The 20,648-nt window shown below is 45.7% G+C and overlaps 1 protein-coding gene across 1 annotated transcript in view; it reads left to right on the forward strand.

Moving 5' to 3' along the window:
• Positions 1-629: 629 nt before the first annotated feature.
• Positions 630-20,648, forward strand: part of psap (prosaposin) — a 66,475-nt gene continuing 46,456 nt past the window's right edge. The window contains exons 1-3 of the mRNA XM_078199770.1: positions 630-777; positions 9,861-9,994; positions 19,180-19,254. Of these exons, the coding sequence (XP_078055896.1) occupies positions 735-777; positions 9,861-9,994; positions 19,180-19,254 (252 nt within the window). The 5' untranslated portion in view covers positions 630-734. The remainder of the gene's footprint in view (positions 778-9,860; positions 9,995-19,179; positions 19,255-20,648) is intronic.

A 20,648-nucleotide genomic window follows, 5' to 3' on the forward strand; every position in this document is an offset into this window, starting at 1 on the left:
AGGAAACCCACGCAGACACGGGGAGAATGTACAGATTCCACACAGACAGTCGACCCAAGCCGGGAATTGAACCCGGGTCCCTGGCGCTGTGAAGGCAGCAGTGCTAACCTCTGTGCCACCGTGCCACCCCAATGTCCATTTCCACTCCATCTGACGAAGGAGCAGCGCTCCGAAAGCTTATGGTATTTGCTACCAAATAAACCTGTTGGACTTTAACCTGGTGTTGTGAGACTTCTTACTGGGGAATCTAGAACCAGAGGGCACAGTCTCAGGATGCAGGGTAGACCAATTAGGACTGAAATGAGGAAAACATTTCTTCACCCAATTCTCCGACCTCAGGTCACTGTCTGTGTGGAGTCTGCACGTTCTCCCCGTGTCTGCGTGGGTTTCCTCCCACAGTCCAAAGATGTGTGGGTCAGGTTAATAGGCCATGGTGAATTGCCCCTAGTTTTGTGGGATTAGCAGGGTAAATGCATGGGGTTATGGGAATAGGGCCTCGATGGGCCGAATGGCTTCCTTCTGTACTGTAGGGATTCTATGGAGAGGCTGAGACCAAGTCACTGGTTATACCCCCCACCCCGCGTTGCTCCTCCCCTGCTGCAGGTGGCGCTGTTTCTCGGTCCTCCAGCTCCTCCCCCGGTGTGGGTGTAGTTGCTCCTCCCCTGCTGCAAGTAGCGCTATTTCTAGGTCCTCCGGGTAGGGTGAGGACATTGTGAGGAGCGACAGGATCGAGGATGGCGGCGATTTGGATCTGGGCGTTGTGTTGTCTCGGTGCAGGTAGGAGACCGGGAGGCCCGGGATCGAGCTGAGGGACCCCGGGCGGGAAGGGGTGTCCGGGAGAAGAGGCTGCTGAGGCGGGGCCGCGGCTGCTGCTCCCGCCCGGGGTGAGTGAGTGGGGTCCAGGGCCTGGGGCCTGTGTCAGGGACTGGCCCTCCTCCCCTGGGGGTATGGTTGGGCAGCTTGTGAGCCTCTGTCTGCAGACCCCTATTGGAGGCAGATGCTGCATCAAAGCCCTGGGTGTATTGCATCATTCAGACACGCTCCAGCCCATCCTCACCCTGCCACAGCCACCACCCAGAGACCCTGCTGGGGGTTTCAGTGAGAATATCCTCACTGTGGATGGCTGGTGTCACCCACCAGGGTGGCATGGTGGTTAGCACCGCTGCCCTCACAGCACCAGGGACCCGGGTTCAAATCCAGCCTGTGTGGAGTCTGCACGTTCTCCCCGTGTCTGCGTGGGTTTCCTCCGGGTGAAAAGGTTTTTTTTTTTGAAAATTTATTTATTAGTGTCCCAAGTAAGGCTTACATTAACACTGCAATGAAGTAACTGTGAAATTCCCCTTGTTGTCACACTCTGGCGCCTGTTCAGGTCAACGTGCCTAACCTGCACGTCTTTCAGACTGTGGGAGGAAACCGGAGCACCCAGAGGAAACCCACGCAGACACGGGGAGAGTGTGCAGAATCCGCACAGACAGTGACCCGAGGCTGGAATTGAACGTGGGTCCCTGGCACTGTGAGGCAGCAGTGTTAACCACTGTGCCAGCCCGGTGCTCCAGTCCCCCCCCCCCACAGTCCGAAAGACGTGTAGGTTAGATGTGGAATGGCCATGCTAAATATTTGGGAATAGGGCTGGGGAGAGGGCATGGATACGACACTCTTGTCAGAGTCGATGAGCCGAATGGCCTCTTATACGCTGTAGTAATTATCTGATTACACCGTCGCATGCTCTCTGGTCAATTCCAGAACGTATGGTTCTAAGAAACTGTCCTCAATACAGGCTATGAACTCTCCCTCAAGATCACCTTTCATTTAATTCATCTGATCTATATGAAGACTAAAATCACCCAGTTATTGCAGCACTGTAGAACTGGACCTCGAATGAAAAGCCACTGAAATCCTCTGCAGTATTTTCACCTGAGTCAGGCCCTGGTGTGAGGCTGGGGATACTGAAGGTAACAATGCGACAGTTACAAACTGGCAAGATTTAAGTAACCCATTTGTAATAACTTTAAGTAGAACACCAAATCTCTCACTGAAGCTCTTGTATAACTTCCTGCTCAACAAGCAGGTCTTTGAAAAAGTAAGTAATCAGTTTACAGAGTCTGGATTTCCTAACACAACCATTCAAATTCAATATAATGAGTTATTCAGCTCTTGTTGTCAATAGAAGCAGCAATCTGACAGGATGAAGTGCTGCAGTTGGACCCTGAGCCAGTTCCAGGGACTCATAGAACCATAGAATCACTACAGTGGAGCAAGAGGCCAGTCAGCCCATCGAGTCTGCATCTCACCCACGCTCTGTCCCTGTAACCCCACATATCTACCCCGCTAATCCCCTAACCTACACATCTTTAGAAGCTGAGGGGCAATTTAGCATGGCCAATCCACCTAACCTGCATATCTTTGGACTGTGGGAGGAAACTGGAGCACCCGGAGGAAACCCACGCAGTCATGGGAAAACTGCAAACTCCACACAGACCGGAATTGAACCCGGGTCCCTGGCACTGATGCAACAGTGCTAGGCCCTGTGCTACCGTGCAGCCCTAAATGAGGCAGGATAAACTATTGATCTCATAGTAAAGGATCCCCTGGGGCAAGCATGATCCTAACATGATAGAACCTCACATCCAATTTGAGGCTGAGAGACTTGGGTGTGAAACTAGTGTCTTAAATAAAAGCAATTATAAAGCTTTTAAAAACAGAGTTGGCCACAATGGATTGGAAAATAGGTAAGACAGTGGCAGATTTTGAGGAAATATTTCCTATCTCTATGTTCAGTTAAGAAAGAAGGACCTCCAGAAAGGTGAACTGAGTAAAAAAGTTAAGGATGATATCAATTTGAAAGATTAGTGATAGGCCAGAGAATTTGGATATTTTAGATATCAGCATAGGATAACTAAAAATAAAAGTAGACATTAGAATATGAGAGTAAACTAGCAAGAAATATAAAAGCAGAAAGTGCTTCTATGTGTATATTTTTAAAAATCTATTGAATGGGAGCGGAGCAGGCTGAGGGGCCAAATGGCCTACTATTTCTTATGTTCTTATACCAGATTGATGTCGGGATGGAGAGAATTTCTAGCACAGATCAGCAGCTGACTGCAGTCCAGGCCACGGAGTTTGAGAGCAGTGTGCATTGGGGGTTGGATGGCCCTGATGATTCATCAAGCAATCTAAGTTGATCTTCAGACTGGCAGACCAATTAGCTTCACTGAGCTTGCTGTGGGCTCCAGCTGAAGTCTACCGAATGGATTGCTTCCTTCACTGCAATCGAGGGCTTCTCTTTTCTTTGCTTCACTTCCTTGCCACAATGACTTCAGTTATAACAACAGTCCTCCAAATCTCAAGTGTTCACCCTTCACAGGTGACGGAGAGTGTTGGCAGGCTGTTTGACTTTGAAGGGCATTACTGCCTGCGGGCATCACTGTGTGGATTCCTGCCACTGGCACTGGAGCTGATTTCTCCTTTTCTGCAGTACCGGCACAATGAGATGATTAGCCTGTTGTGTGCTGTATCATTCTCTGATTTTGTAGTTGCAGCACTGACCTTACACTGAGATATCGATCATCAAACAGAGTCTGCGAGCTAGTTAGCGTTGTGGAACAGCGTTGTGCTCAGTCACCCCGATTGAGATTTGTTGCTAAAACATAATCCTTTTCACTGAGTAACATTGTTGACAGCATTACAATAACACGTGAATGCATTCAAGAAACACACAAGACACCAATTAATTGAATTTTATTAATCCAATGTCCAGCCAGATTTCACTAGTCAGTGTATTGGCAGCTAGATATTAACCTTGTGGCACCTATTCTATCACAAGACTTTGTACTGCAGACTCTGAATTAGGGGACCACACCTGGATTCTGTTGTGTCAGAGCTTGCTAACCAGGCTCCCCCTCTGTCCTGAGCCAGTGCTATTATAGTGTGATGTGGTTACGCTCAGCTGTGGAACATGGAACAGCCCATTCTCCTTTTCACTTTCCAAATGACAATCCTCAGAACATGTTGGTGCTTTTTTTATCTTTTGTGGAAGTCTCTGGCTGAGCTGGGCCAGTATCGCTTGTCTATCTCTAACTGATCTTCAGCTGAGTGGCTTGCTGGGCCATTTCGGAGGGCATTTAAGAGTCAACCACATTGAACAAAGAAAAGTACCCTCCAAGCCTGTGCCGATCATGATGCCCTAACTAAACTAAAAAAAAAACCTTCTGCTCTTTCTCGGCCCATCTCTATTCCCTCCCTATTCATGTACCCATCCAGGTGCCTCTTAAATCATAGAAACCCTACAGTGCAGAAGGAGGCCATTCGGCCCATCGAGTCTGCACCGACCACAATCCCACCCCACATATTTACCCGCTAATCCCTCTAACCTACGCATCCCAGGACTCTAAGGGGCAATTTTTAACCTGGCCAATCAATCTAACCCACACATCTTTGGACTGTGGGAGGAAACCGGAGCACCCGGAGGAAACCCACGCAGACACGAGGAGAATGTGCAAACTCCACACAGACAGTGACCCGAGCTGGGAATCGAACCCTGGAGCTGTGAAGCAGCAGTGCTAACCACTGTGCTACCGTGCCGCTGATGCTGCTGATGTGCCTGCTTCCACCACCTCTGGCAGCGCGTTCCAGGCACCCACCACTTTCTGCGTGGAAAAACTCCCCCGCACATCTCCCTTAACCTTTCCCTCTTTCACCTTGAACCTGTGCCCCCTTGTAATTGACACGTCCACCCTGGGGGAAAAAGCCTCTGACTGTCCACCCCCTCTGTGCCCCTCATAATTTTGTAGACCTCTATCTGATCTCCCCTCAGCCTCTGTCTTTCCAGTGAAAACAATCCTAGTTTATTCAACCTCTCCTCATAGTCAACACCCTCGAGACCAGGCAACATCCTGGTGAACCTTCTTTGCACTCTCTCCAAAGCTTCCACATCCTTCTGGTAGTGCGGTGACCAGAACTGCACACAATACTCCAAATGCCGGCCTACGATTTTATATAGCTGCAACCCTTGTACTCAATGCCCTGGCTGACGAAGGCAAGCATGCCACATGCCTTCTTAATCACCTTGGCCACCTGTGTTGCCACTTTTTAGGGAACTGTGGGAACTTTGAGGACTGTTGCTGTGGGTCTGGAGTCACATGTAGGCCAGACCGGGCAAGGACGGCAGATTTCCTTCCCTGAAGGACATTGGTGAACCAAGTGGACTTTAACAATCAGTGATAGTCACTATTACTGAGACTAACTATCAGTTCCAGATTTATTAATTGAATAATATTCCAGCAGCTTCCATGGGGGAATTTGAACCCTGTGTCCCCAGATCCCTGGTCTTCAGGGTCCTTCAGGTGAACCCTGGTCTTCAGGGTCACTTGGCTAGTGTCTTGCCTGTATTCTCTCTCACTCACAGCAGAGCGGCAAAGGATTTCGGGAGATGGGGCTGAGACAGTCCCTGGAGTGGTAAAGGATCAAGCAAGTCAGGAAACTGGAGGTGGGGGAGGCCAGAGGGAGACCGGAGGTGGGGTGGTTTGGGGAGTATGGGAAGGTTTAGGGGAAGGGAGGTGTGGGGAGGCCTGAGGGGGGGAATGGGGGGGGGCAGGTTGGTGGAGGAAGCTTTATTTTTATTATTTATTAGTGTCACAAGTAGACTTCCATTGATAATGCAATGAAGTCTCCTGGTTGCCACACTCCGACACCTGTTCGGGTATACCTGAGGGAGAATTTCGCACAGCCAATGCACCTAACCAGCACGTCTTTCGGATTGTGGGAGGAAACCAGAGCACCTGGAGGAAACCCACGCAGACATGGGGAGAAGGTGAAGAGTCTGCACCGGCAATGACCTAAGCCGGGAATTGAACCTGGCACTGTGAGGCAGCAGTGCTAACCACTGCCGCCGTGCCACCCTGAGAGAGGCTGGGGGCTTTTGGAAAGAGAGTCAGAGGTTTACAGCACAGAAAGAGGCCCTTCGGCCCAACTTGTCCATGCTGCCCCTTTTTTTAAACCCCTAAGCTAGTCCCAATTGCCCGCATTTGGCCCATATCCCCCTCTACCCGTTTTACCCATCTAACTGTCTAAATGCTTTTTAAAAGACAAAATTGTACCTGCCTCTACTACTGCCTCTGGCAGCTTGTTCCAGACACTCACCACTCTCTGTGAAAAAAATGCCCCTCTGGACCCTTTTGTATCTCTCCCCTTTCACCTTAATCCTATGCCCTCTAGTTTTAGACTCCCATACCTTTGGGAAAAGATATTGACTATCTAGCTGATCTATGCTCCTCATTATTTTATAGACCTCTATAAGACCACCCCTCAGCCTCCTACGCTCCAGAGGAAAATGTCTCAGTCTATCCAACCTCTCCTTTATAACTCAAACCATCAAGTCCCAGTAGCATCCTAGTAAATCTTTTCTGCATTCTTTCTAGTTTAATAATATCCTTTCTATAATAGGGTGACCAGAACTGTACACATTATTACAAGTGTGGCCTTGGCAATGTCTTGTACAACTTCAGCAAGACGTCCCAACTCTTGTGTTCAATGTTATGATTTGAATTAGTGTCCGGGTTGATCCTTGCACTCACTGAGGACAAAGCGCTTGCTGAGCAGACTCGGATTAAATCTGTTCAATTTTGGACAAATGGAAGTTGCTGGAAGTTGGAGGACCGAAGAAATAAAAGCGAGTATTAATCAGAGTTCTGGTGCAAAGCAGTGTCTTTGGGGAAGTTTGCAACTCTTGGAGATTGGAGTGTGTGATCTGAAGCTGACTGGGGGAGAAAGAGAGGAGTTTCGAATGGGAAATGAAATTAATAATTTCTCTCTAGTTTTGTTGGAGTCTATTCATTCCTGGCAGCGATGAGGAAGCGGTTAAAAACATATCCAAATAGCTTGGCGACTGGTCCTGTGATCTGTAACGCTATGCTGTTTAATCATGTGAATAGCCAGTCACAAGCATGTGACTGATTGCAGTGTTGACAATTCTAATCAGTCGCTGGCTGCAGCTTCAGTACCACGTCCTCATAATTCCCCTTTGTCCTGAACAAGGGCAACTACTTTGGTACCTGTCCAAGGAAAGCATCAATTCTCACTGTTTCACAACTCAAAGGGTGCTCTGCTGCCTTCATTTCCCCACTGAGATAGTCAGAGTTTTAACAGATGCCTTGTCAGAACTGCTGAGATTCTCCAGCATTTTCTGTTTTTGTTTGATATATTTTTAATTTGATTTTTAATCAGTAAGAGGATGAAGGATCATGGGGATAAGGCAGGAAAGTGGAATTGAGGACTATCATGCTCCGAATGGCCTACTTCTGTTCCTGTGTCTTATGGTCTGTTTTCCTGATTTGGTAAAATTGTTACCCTATCGGTGTTTATCAGTATCCTCCGTCCACCCCTCTGTCTGTGCCTCTCACATCTCAAACTCTCTGCAGCCTCCTCACCTTAAAGACCTCCTGAGGGTGGCACAGTGGTTAGCACTGCTGCCTCACAGCACTAGGGACCCGGGTTCGATTCCCAGCTTGGGTCACTGTCTGTGTGGAGTTTGTACATTCTCCCCGTGTCTGCGTGGGTTTCCTCCGGGTGCTCTGGTTTCCTCGCACAGTGCGGGTGCATTGGCCGTGCTAAATTCTCCCTCGGTGTACCCGAACAGGCGCCGGAGTGTGGCGACTAGGGGGTTTTCACAGTAACTTCATTGCAGTGTTAATGTAAGCCTTACTTGTGACTAATAAATAAACTTTTAACTTTAAAATGCAACGTTTGATCAAGCTTTTGGCCATCTCTTCTGATATCTTCCCCTTTCCCAGTGTTAATTTTTATCTGATTATGCCTCTGTGAGGCTCCATGGAACAGTTTCCTCCTGAAAGGCTTCATATTAATGTGACTGGTTAATGTGGAGTACACACACACAGCCAATCGCAACAGACCGTGTACAGTTCTGGTCACCCGATTTGTAGAAAGGATATTATTACTCTAGAAAGAGTGCAGGAAAGATTTACTAGGATGCTACCGGGACTTGATGATTTGCGTTATAAGGAGAGGCTGGATAGACTGGGTCTTTTTTCTCTGGAGCGTAGGAGGCTGAGGGGTCATCTTATAGAGGTCTATAAAATAATGAGGGGCATAGATCAGCTAGATCGTCAACATCTTTTCCCACAGGTAGGGGAGTCTAAAACTAGAGGGCATAGGTTTAAGGGGAGAGATACAAAAGTGTCCAGAGGGGCAATTTTTTCTCTGAGAGTGACAAGTGTCTGGAACAAGCTGCCAGAGGTAGTAGTAGAGGCAGGGACAATTTTGTCTTTTAAAAAGCGTTTAGACAGTTACATGGGTAAAATGGATATGGAGAGATGTGGGCCAAAGGTGGGCAATTGGGACTAGCTTAGGGGTTGAAAAAAAAGGGCGGCATGGACAAGTTGGGCCGAAGGGCCTGTTTTCATGCTGTAAACCTCTATCACTCTGTGACCGAGTTTGCCCAGGTCAAGAAAATTGGGTGCAAATTGGAAAATGTTCATGGCTTGGAAATGCTGACATTACTGAGTGATCTGCCAGCAAATCCAACAGGAATGGAAAACTATGGAAATAAATAACTGAAGATACTCAAATTATTCAGTTTTACAGGGCATTAGTGAGACCACATCTGGAGTACTGTGTACAGTATTGGTCACATTAAAGTGGAATTATGTGCAACACTCTACCACAGAAGACTGTGGCGGTCACTCAATATATTGAAGAAGGAAGTAGTTTTCTAAACTTCAACAGTGCCAAGGGGCATGGGGGAAGCGTGGGAGTATGGCATTGAGATCAAGGAACAGCCATGATCATATTGAACAGCAGAGCAGAATCGAAGGGCTGAATGGCCTCCTTTTCTCGGGTGTAAATATATTGGAAGCAGTTCCGAGAAGGCTGACCGGAATAAGACCTGGGAATGGGAAGGTTGTGCAATTCGGAAAGGTTGGACAGGCTAGGCTGGTATCTGGTGGAGTTTAGAAGAGTAAGAGGCGACTTAATCGAAACATAAAAGTCTGAGGGGTCTTGACAGGGTGGAGATGGAGAGGATATTCCCACTTTTGGAACAATCTAGAAGTCGGAATCACTGTTTAAAAATACGGAGTCACTAGTTTAAGACAGATTCGGAGAACTTTTCTCTCCTGAGGGTTATGAGACTGGAACTCTCTTCCTCAAAAGGCAGTGGAAGAGCTAGATCGATACTTAATTAACAAATGGGTGAAAGGTTATTGGGGAATGTGGGGTTGAGGTTACAATCCAAGCAGCCATGATCTTACTGAATGGGGGAGCAGCTTGAGGGACCAAGTGGCCTACTCCTCCTGATTTGTACATAGAATCATAGAGGATGCCATTTGGCCCATCAATTCTGCACCAATAACGATTCCACTCCATGGATTTACTCTGCTAATCCCTAGTTGTTTTTGATTTGATTTATTATTGTCACATGTATTAACATACAGTGAGAGTATCGTTTCTTGCACACTGTGCAGACAAAGCATACCATTCATAGAGAAGGAAAGGGGAGAGTGCAGAATGTAGTGTTACAGTCATAGCTAGGGTGTAGAGAAAGATCAGCTTAATGTGAGGTAAGTCCATTCAAGAGTCTGATGGCAGCAGGGAAGAAGCTGTTCTTGAGTCGGTTGGTACGTGACCTCAGACTTTGGTATCTTTTTCCTGGTGGAAGAGAGAATGTCCGGGGTGCGTGGGGTCCTTAATTATGTTGGCTGCTGAGTTGTACACTGAGACCTCTGAGGTACTGTGGAAGTAGTCAGGCACAATAGTTCGTCATACCTCGCACCCCTTTATGTTCCTAACTTAATGATTATATTTGCTTCTGGAGTGAATTACAAATGGCTTGTTTTTTTCCATCTTAGCTGTAGCCAGTCCCCTCCTGGGGAAGGAGCGATGTGCTGAAGGACCTACCTTTTGGTGCCAAGACATAAGGACTGCCTCAGAATGTGGAGCTGTAAATCACTGTCGGCAGACTGTCTGGAGACAGGTGACTTTGGTAAGAATGGGAATATTGTCCATTAATGCCCCATGTTTCTATCAGTCACAAGTGGTGTCGCTTTTTGGACCCAACGGCATGTGAGACTAGCCGAACTGCTGAGTAATGGTTCTGGTGAAATATGATTTAGACAAGAATTATTAATGGTAGGTCAGAAAGGGAGGAAACAGCAGAAGTGATATTGATTCTGCAGTGATTGAATTCAACAGGAAGCTGGAATAGTTTTGATGCCTGAATTATTAATATTACACAGCTTGATTTGATTGATGTGGACATTTTCCTGCAGTTTACTGTGACTACAATGCATTTGACAATTTTGCAACGTTGCATAGCTCTGTCACATGTTAATGACTAGGGATGAATTGCAACTTAACGCTGATCTTTTAAGTTGAATCATGTAATTACTTGTCTGTGAATGTGCCCAGCACAGTTTAGGGTGGAGTGGGTCTGGTGCAATCGGTGCTTTTTTTAAATAACTGCGATGGCAGTTTTATAATTATAATCGCAATGTGTTGGTTATTGTGGATTATTGAGGGAGAGTTAAGGAAATGATCAGCTGGATGTTTTGGTGGGGATCAAGTTTGAATAGGAAGCAATAGATAGTCATAAAGGGTTTATCAAATTGTTGCTTTTGGAAACTCACTCTATCTGGGTTCAAATGTCAGATTGGTTTCCGTAGCATAGAATCCTACAGTACAGAAGGAGGCCATTCAGCCCATCGAGTCTGCACTAACCACAGTCCTACCCAGGCCCTATCCCCATAACCCCATGCATTTACCCTAGCTAGTCCCCCTGGCACTAAGTGGCAGTTTATCATGGCCAATCCACCTAACCCGCACATCTTTGGCCTGTGGGAGGAAACCGGAGCACCCGGAGGAGACCGCTCTCTGTGGGGTGTGGGTGGGAGGCTGACCAGAGAGGCAACAAAATCTCGTGCTCATTGGATTCCCGCTCTGAAGTTGGACTTGACGTACTGATAATCGAGCAAACTGAATGTTGCACCTAAGCATCTCCACCTGGGCTGGCTGCTTTTTGCTGAGTCACTCGCCATGAACAGAAAAGGTACAACAATAAAGTTATTTTCTATATGATAAGAGCAGTGCTCTGAGCACTGACCCTTGAGGAGTGCCATTGTTTATCATCCTTCAGTCTGAAAAATAACTCTTTCCAATTTTTTTGTCATCGCACTAATTATTTATTAAAGCTGACATTTAGCTTTCTCTTTATGAACCTCAATTTGGTTAACCAGCTTTTTCTGTGTTTTTTGGGTGAAAGGTTTGAAAATCCATATACATCCACTACATTTCCCTCCATCGGTTTTCTCTGTTACTTCTCAATTAAATCAGTCAGGCATAATCCAAATCCTTAATTAACTCAAATCTCGACAGGAGGCTGTTTATTGTTTCTAGACATCTGGTGAAATGGGCAGATGCAGGGTAAAATTCACCGCACGAGTGTGGTGTGAAACATTTCAAATAGGTTGGTTTTTAAAAAAAATTGATTTATTATTGTCACGTGTATTAGTGAGGATGAGAAATTTAAAATAATGGGACAGTTTTAGAGAGAGTGCGGGAATAGAGAGACTTGGGGACTGGCAAATATCTTTGAAGGTGGTCGGACAACTTGACAGAGCTGAATACCAGCGCATCCTCCCTCCCCCACTGCCAAACAGCTCCTCCCCCACCCCAGTCAAACAATCTATTGAAATATAGATCCTGAGGGGACATGACATGGTGGATGCTGAAAGGATGTTCCACCATGTGGGAGAGACTAGGAACTAGGGGTCACAGTTTTTAAAAATAAGGGGTCTCCCATTTAAGGTAGAGATGTAGAATTCGTTTTCGGAAGTCGGATCAAAAACTGAAGAGACACAGGTTTGTCCGAAAGCTGCCTTTATTGCATCGGAGAGATCGCAAGACCATGCGCATCAAGCATGGGTTCGTGAGTCTATCTGACTTACAAAACAGTTTTCAGTTATACCTGACGGAGATACATCCACATACTTCTGTTAGCCAGTAAGGGCATAGCTGTATTGTTACATTTTGATTAGATTACTTTCAAGGACGAAAGACAATAGCCACGTAAGGACATGGCTATTATCGCTTTTTGTTCTTGAAAGTAATCTAATCAGAAACTTTAATAGCCATGTCCTTACATGGCTATCGCCTTTTGTTCTTGAAAGTAATCTAAAAACTTTAGCCACGTAAGGACATGGCTATTATCGCCTTTTGTTCTTGAAAGTAATCTAATCAGAAACTTTAATAGCCATGTCCTTACGTGGCTATCGCCTTTTGTTCTTGAAAGTAATCTAAAAACTTTAGCCACGTAAGGACATGGCTATTAAAGTTTCTGATTAGATTACTTTCAAGAACAAAAGGCGATAATAGCCATGTCCTTACGTGGCTAAAGTTTCTAGATTACTTTCAAGAACAAAAGGCGATAGCCACATAAGGACATGGCTATTAAAGTTTCTGATTAGATTACTTTCAAGAACAAAAGGCCAATTGATAAGGCCCTGCTCTCCGAAGCCAGAACCACAATTACCTATTAGCAGTTTCTTTAACGTGATCATTAGTTTCGCTTGTTGCCCTCACCTCAGACCCTCTCCAAAATCAGTTTATCCCTCAACTGATTTCTAGTTACGCATCCCAATTTTAACCCTTTCCTCTTAATCTCTTATACACATTCTCATTCCCTCCTGTTGTCATTTCATGACAACCCTCAGTGTCCATGAATGGGTCAAGGGCAGGGGTTAGGGGATCGCATTCAGTTATGTTAATGAACAAGGCCCGTTTTCCAGGTAACAGATCCTGCATAGAAGAAATCATACGTTGTAGAATGCACTTAAGGACAGCAATCCCCACGAATATTCCCATGACCACCATTCCCACGTAGATTGCAACATTAATTAACCAATCACCCCATCCACCATATCCCCAGTTTCCCCAGCTGCCCCATCTTTTTCCTTCCTTTATAACCCCTAACTGTTGGTCAATCTGGTTCACAAAGCGGGTGATGTTAGCTGTGGCATCATCCAAACCCAAAATACACTTTCCCTCAACTATGGAGCATACCCCACCTTGGCGCGCTAATAGATAGTCCAGGGCATACCGGTTTCGCAGTGAGAACAGTCTGAGTTTTTCCAGGCTCTGGGTAATCACCTTAAGGGCTCCCGGGTTGAGTTGCCCAGAGTGGTGAGGCCACAAGCAAGATAGTTCCGGTTGTCAGCGGCCATCCGTCCAGAGACGGCTCCCAAGGAGAAGAAACCATGAACTTGTCCTGGCGAAAGGGCTGTCAACACTTTATAGTCTGATGTGCTTGATAGAAGTAGTTGCCGGTGATGTGGTTCTGGGGATGGGGAAGGTCCAGAACATCCAGGTTAGGGAATTCTTGTTTCTGCCGGACAAGGGGGGAGTCTTTCGCTCTTTCCTGCAGGAGGGGATCATCCACGAAGGCTTCCCTGAGGCACTTTCCGTGATAGAGAAAATGATCCCTCCGAGGGTTCTCTTTTACAGGTAAATTCAAATTTGCATCTCCAGTACCAACATGGTAAGGTCCAAAGATTGCGTTTGTCTAAAACCAATTTTCTATCTGCCTGGACTAGGTACCCGTTACAGAAGTCTATTTTAATCCCATTCTACCATCCAAATAAGCCTTCACGGGTGTCGTTACAAACAAGAACATCCTGTGAGCACAAATGATGTACCTGGTTGGACTGATTAGCCTTGCAAATAATGGTTCTAGCTTCTGACTCGAGGACTAGAGCCACTAGAACTAGCACCTTTACCCATAAGCCCATTCCTTTTATACTAACTCCAATTTCCTTCAACTGTTACCTGCAGCGAGGGCGGGAGCAACGATAAGATCCCACTTTATAACAATCAAAAAGCGTTGGGGAGGAACAGTTAGAAAGTCCAGAAAAAGTCTGAGATCCTGGTTTTTGAAGTTGACAGGTCTTTCTTCATTAGTCGTTCTGGATTGGGTGTGCTCAAGCTGTCCAATGCTTACAGTCACTCAGGTGTATCCATCTTTCCTGCCCTTTCACCCTCACCGCGGTTGGGGTCTGTAGCGGAACTTGGAAGGGTCCTCTCCAGCGAGGTCCTAATTTGGGTCGTTCCCAGTCACGAATCAGCACCCAGTCCCCGGTTTCGACTCCTTCCCAATCTCCGTCCTTGTCGGGTGGAGGCCTGGTAGATTCCTTCACCTGAGTGTGTAAAAACTTAAGAGACATAGTCAATTGTTTAAATTTTGCTGGAGTTGGTCAGACATGATGTGTAGATCTAACTGGGGAGGAGGAGGTGTAGCACTATCCCATGGGGTTCTAAGTAGGCGCCCATATATCTCAACGGCATTTAAACCGGTACCGGTATGGGGGGGGTTCTGATAAATGAGTAGGGGCGGTATCCAAGAAGGTGGCGGGATTAAGGACGGAACAAAAGGCAAAGGTCAATGGAAGGAGATGCAAAAGAGGATGCAAGTCAAAGTAATGGAGACTTTAGGATGAGGTTTTCAAACACTGGAGTGAAAGGACGTGGAGGGATTTAAACATGAATGAGAACTTTAAATTTGCAATACAGCAGCAAAAGTAAGTCGGGGAAGAGGCAATGGATGAGTGGGACACGATACTGGCAGCAGAATTTTAAATGAGCTAAAGTTAACAGGAGGCAAGGAATGGAAATCTAGCCAGATAAGGTCGTGATAATTGCATTGATAAGGTATCGGCAGCAGATGGACCAAGGCACTCAAAGATCCTCCTGTGGGTTTTCCTGGCATTTCCCCAGCGGGTGGATGGACCCGCCTTATCTAAAGTTTGACCCATACGGACTGCACAGTCTTACTCTTACGAAGATCTCAATCGTTACAGGGACTCGAACCCCCACGATCGCGAAGTTAACTGCCTAATTCCCTGAGGACTCGAACCTCTTTCTCATTAACCCACTTATTTCCTACTAGGGACTTGAACCCTTTGGTATTAGCTCGCCAATTGTAAACCTGTGGACTCTAACCTCCAGGCACATGGGGGGGACTCGAACCCTCCACTTTCTAGCTACCTAATAAACCTGTGAGAGTCTTATTTTCAATCGATCACTAATCAGTGGGATTCTCGTATCCAGAGAGCGGTCGAGGGTGGCTATTGAAGGCAGAGTTAGAGAGACTATTGATAGACCAGGGAGTTCCAGTGCGTATAGAGAGTAGACAGAAGGTTGGAGGCTACATCCGATTAACCAGTTTTCTGCAGGAATATGTTTCTGGTCCAATGAAAGGACAACTACTATTAGACTTGTTTCTGGAGAATGAGTTAGCCCAAGTGGATCAAATATCAGTGGGGGAGCATCTAGGGGACAGAGACCATTGTGTCATAAGGTTTAGGTTGGCCGGCTAAAGGGAAAAGGATCAGTCCAGAGCAGAGATAATTAATTGGACAAAAGCCACCTTCAGTGGGATGCGAATGCATCTGAGTCGAGTGAGTTGGAATCAAACGTTGACGGAAAAGACAGTGGCTGAAAAACGGACCGCTGTCAGAGGTTGTATTGCAGAAAATAGCAAGTTGTGTTCCCTTGAACGGGCAAGGTCGGACAAGTACATCCAGAGCACCCTGGGTGATTTGAGAGAAAGAGTTGACAATGGAAAGGAAGAAGAACGTGTACGATAGATATCAGGTCGAAAATACAATCGAGAATCAGAAAGACCAAAGGGGAAATGAAAAAAAACTAATCAGAAAAGCAAACAGAGCATGAAGAGAGACTAGCAGCTAACATAGCAGGAAATTTCAATAAGCAGGTACTTATTAAAAGGCTAGTAAAAGAAAGAGCAGGACCAATTAGGGATAAAAAGGGAGACTTGCATGTGGGAGCAGAAGAAAGAGCAGAGGTATTAAGTGAGTACCTTGCATCTGCCTTCACAATGGGAGAAGATGCTGCCCAGGTGGAGTTGAGAGAGGAAGTGTCTCATTCACTAGAATAATTTACAATTGAGAGGAAGGAGGTGTTAGGCTATTTTTACTCAAATCTAATAAAGGTGTCAGGACTGGTTAAGATGCACCCAAGGATACTGGGAAGTGAGAGTGAAAATTATAGAAGGACTAGTGATAATGTTCCTCAGACACTGGGGTAGTGCCAGAGGGCGAGAGGATTATGAATGTTGCACCTTTGTTCAGAAGGGGGTGCAAGGATAAAGCCTTGCTACAGAGCAGTCAGTTTAACTTCAGTGGCAGGGAAACTTCTGCAAACTATAGTTTGGGACAAAATTAATAGTCACCTAGACAAGTGCAGGGTAATTAAGGAAAGCTAGCGTGGACTCACTAAGTGAAGATCAGTTTTAACAAACTTGCTGTCGTTTTTTTGAGGAATTAACAGAGAAGATTGATAATGGCAATGTTGTTGATGTGTGTATGGATTTGATACAGTGGCACACAACAAACTTGTCAGCAGAATTCTAGCTAATGAAATTGAAGGGAAAGTAGGCACTTGGATAAGAAATTGACTGAGTGACGGACCAGAGAGTAGTGATTTTCAGATTGGAGGAAGGTTTGTACTAGAGTTCCCCAGGGGTCCGTATTGGGACCCTTGCTCTTCCTGATGTATGTTAATGACCCCAACTGTGGTGTTCTGGGCAGGAGTTCAATATTTGCAGAGTGGAAACGCTGTTAACTGTGGTGGGGATTGTCTTGAACTTCAAAAGGACATAGACATCTTGGTGGATTGGGCAGACAAGTGGCAGATAAAGTTCAGTGTAGAGAAGTGTGAGGTGGTTCATTTTAGCAGGAAGAATATGGAGAGACAATATAAAATAAAGGGAATAACTTTAAAGGAGGTGCAGGAACAAAGTGACCTCTGAGTGTATGTACATAAGTTGTTGAAGGTGGCAGGGCATGTTGACAGAGCAGTTAATAAAACATATAGTATCTTAGGTTTTATCAACAGGGGCAGCAAGTGCAAGAATAAGGAGACCATGTTGAATTTGTACCAGACACTAATTGAGCCTCATCTGGAGATTGCATCCCGTTCTAGGCACCATACTTGAGGAAGGATATGAAGGCATTGGAGAGAGTACAGGGAGATTCACAAGAATGATTCCAGGGATAAGGAACTATAGCTACGAGGATCGATTGGAAAGACTGGGACTGGTTTCCTGTAGAAAAGAAGGCTGAGAAGAGACTTAATTGAGGTATTGAAGATCCTGAGGGGTGTGGAGGGGGTAAAGAGTGAGAAACTGTCCCCTCTCAGGAAGGCACCAAGAACTAGAGGGCACAGATATAAAATAATGGCCAATAGTAGAAGTGATGTGAGGAAATAACCCAAAGGATGGGTGGAATCTGGAATGAACTTCCTGAGAGGGTGGTGGAGGCGGGTTCGATTGAGATGTTCTCGAGGGAATTGGATTGCTATCTGAAAAGAGAGAATGTACAAGGTAGGCAGCGGTGTGGGACTGGATGGAAGGCTCTTTCAGAGAGCCAGTGCAGACTTGAGGGGCCAAATGGCCTCTTGCACTGTAATGATTCTGGGATTCCGGAACTATGGTTTAATCAAATGGTGGAGCAGAACGGCCGAGTCCTAACATTGGTTAATTCTGAATGCGTCTTTTCAAATCACACAGCCATTGTGCTGTAATGAAGATGGCTTCAGTTTCTCTCTCTCTTCTGAATTAAAGCCTCTTAGCTTTACGAATCTTTCCTCTCCTTGGACTGGACATCGATCCTCAGATGCCCAGAACTAGACACGAGTATTCTACCTAGCACTGTAGATAATTTGACTTCTATAGTGGACACAACGATCAAAGTCAGGTGTGATTAGTCTCGATTATAAAATATAACTATAATAAAAACAAGACATTGCAGATGCTGGAATCCGAAACAAAGTCAGAGAACACTGGAAAAACTCAGCGGTTCTGGCAGCATCTGTAGGGAGATGCCGCTGGCAGGAGTTCATCTACACTTGATTCGGCTCCATGGTGACCAACAGCGTTGATAATTAATTGGATATGGGGTTGGTGTGAAGGTCAGAAACCAGGTTGGAAATTCAAATTGGAATTGCGTCAGGAGGGAGATGATGGTACTTTCAAGAAGAGAGGATAGTGGATGCGTCCTATGAGGGGTAGTGAGGAGAGGGATTCGTAAAGCATTCGCTGAGCGGGTTTACTGAGGGATGAGAGAGGTCGAGGAGGATCTGGAGGATGGGATAAGGAAAGACTTCCGGCAGAGACTGGCTCTGAGGAAAGAGGGTCTGGATGTAAATAGTACTCAGGAAATTGTCTTGCAGAGAAATTTTACATTGCAGAATAAATTGCAGTTTCATATATTCTCAAAGAACACCCTGTTAGTTAATAAACTATTTATTGGAAAAGATTAATAATTAAATTTATTAAATTGTATATTTGTATATTAATGTATATTAAATTTAATATGTACTTGCCTTCATTGGTCAGGGCATTGAGTATAAAAATTGGCAAGTCATGCTGCAGCTGTACAGAACCTTAGGCCTCATTTAGAATACTGTGTACAATTCTGGTCGCCACACTACCAGAAGGATGTGGATGCTTTGGAGAGGATACAGAAGAGGTTTACCAGGATGTTGCCTGGTCTGGAGGGTATTCGCTATGAGGTGAGGTTGGATAAACTCGTTCTCGCTGGAATGATGAAGTTTGAGGGGTGACCTGATAGAGGTTTACAAGATTATGTGTGGCATGGACAGAGTGGATAGCCGCTCTTTCCTAGGGTAGAAAATTCAAGTACTAGGGGACATAGGTTTAAGATGTGTGGGGAAAAGTTTAGAGGAGATGTGCGAGGTAAGTTTTATACACGGAGGGTGGTGAATGTCTGGAACGCGCTGCCTGGGGAGGTGGTGAGAGCAGGAACAATAGCAGCATTTAAAAGGCAGCTAGACGAATACGTGAATAGGATGGGAATGGAAGGATATGGACTCCATAAGTGCATACGGTTTTAGTTTAGGCAGGCATCATGATCGGCGCAGGCCTGTGCTGTACTTTTTTGTGTTCTTTGTTCTTCTTTGATAGCTGGACAGCTGGTTCATGCTGATCCTAGTTACCTCCGAGGCTGTTCTACATTCCTGCTTGATCTGATTGTAAGTTTGGTATTTCTGACCTTGACTCTGGATTTAAATGCTTGAAATAAATAACTTTTCTAAACGATATTGGCATTTATTCTGTCTTTTTGTGTTTTATTTCAGGAAGATGCCCCATGTGACCTGTGCAAAGAAGTTGTGTCTGTGATGGGAAACCTTCTGAAGGACAATGCAACAGAGGTACTGAGTGTAGACTTTCTTTTAATATTCAGTCCTAGGATGTGGGCATCGTCGGCAGTTATTGCCGATCCCTAATTGTCCTTGAGAATGGTTAGGGTCCTATTTTATCAGTCTAATCAGTATTCTGTAACTTGATTTTGTGTCTCCGTGTGCCTTGTTTGAGAGCAGATTTCCACTCTATCTGATGAAGGAGCAGCGCTCCGAAAGCTAATGGCATTTGTTACCAAATAAACCTGTTGGACTTTAACCTGGTGTTGTTAAAACTCTTACCCGGTTTTAGAGGCAGAGCTGTATTGAAAATTAAGTTGGGTACATGCCTAGAAGCCACTAGGCCCTTCTGGGGTCAGTGAGCTACGAGCAACAAAGGCAAATGGTCTTTTAATCCAAAGCTTCAGCGACTGAGTTCTGAATTGGAGTGTGTGGCCCCCCCCACCGCAATGGAGGGAAGCATGGTTTACTGTCGTGCATGCACACTCAGTCATTATTCTGATATTGCCACTGGTTTCTAGGACCCAAAACTGACACAGTATTTCTGGAAATATCTTTAATGTCGCAATGTTGCATTGCTAAATGAGGATTTGAAATTCAACTCGGAGTTTGAATCAATCCTTTCACGTGGAACACGCTCACTGCATTCCTTTCCTTGGGGGTGGAGAGTTTGAATACAGCGTTGGGAGGAACAAGTTGTACAGCTCCCTCTGGGTGTGTCTTAGACGGCGTGTTATCGTTTGAATATTTCCTGTAATCGACCTGATCTTTCTTTGAGATCCTGTGTATTAAATGAGGCGTGGCAAATGTTCCATGTCAAGTAAGGCACACCATCGTGCTCTGAAAATTGTGGCCCAGATCCCCCAATCAGTGGATTGCTGGGTACTCGGGAAGTTTTTCCTGAACCGATGTTTTTTTTCTGGAATCTTCTGATTCCAGCTGAAGCAGTAGTGGGATGCACAGCGTTCTGAGGGCAAGTACAGCAGGATCAGGGAAAGGAGAGAACGCTCCTTGTTATGGCAGTAGCTGCCATATCGGGTACATTTTTTAAGGTCTTCCAATGGGTGGGTGGGCCTGGGGTCCTCTGGCTAATATGGGAAATCAGGTTGGAAAGTGGTGGTGGGGGGTTGGATATTGGAGGGATCGATTGTAATGCTGTGTTGTCTTATGTGGCTATTGGACTGGGAATGACACTGACTAACATTCCCAGAGTAAGTGCCCGGCTAAACCCTGTGTATTTCGCCCAACTCGGGATTGGAGGAACTTGGTGCAATAACCATCACAAGGGAGAGGGTATTGAGTAAACTAATGGGATTAAAGGCAGGTAAGTCCCCTGGAGCTGATGGCCTGCACCCTAGAGTATTAAAGGAGATGGCAGCAGAGATAATGGATGCATTAGTTGTGAT

Source organism: Mustelus asterias, chromosome 28, assembly GCF_964213995.1.
Source record: "Mustelus asterias chromosome 28, sMusAst1.hap1.1, whole genome shotgun sequence".
Lineage (NCBI taxonomy): Eukaryota > Metazoa > Chordata > Chondrichthyes > Carcharhiniformes > Triakidae > Mustelus > Mustelus asterias.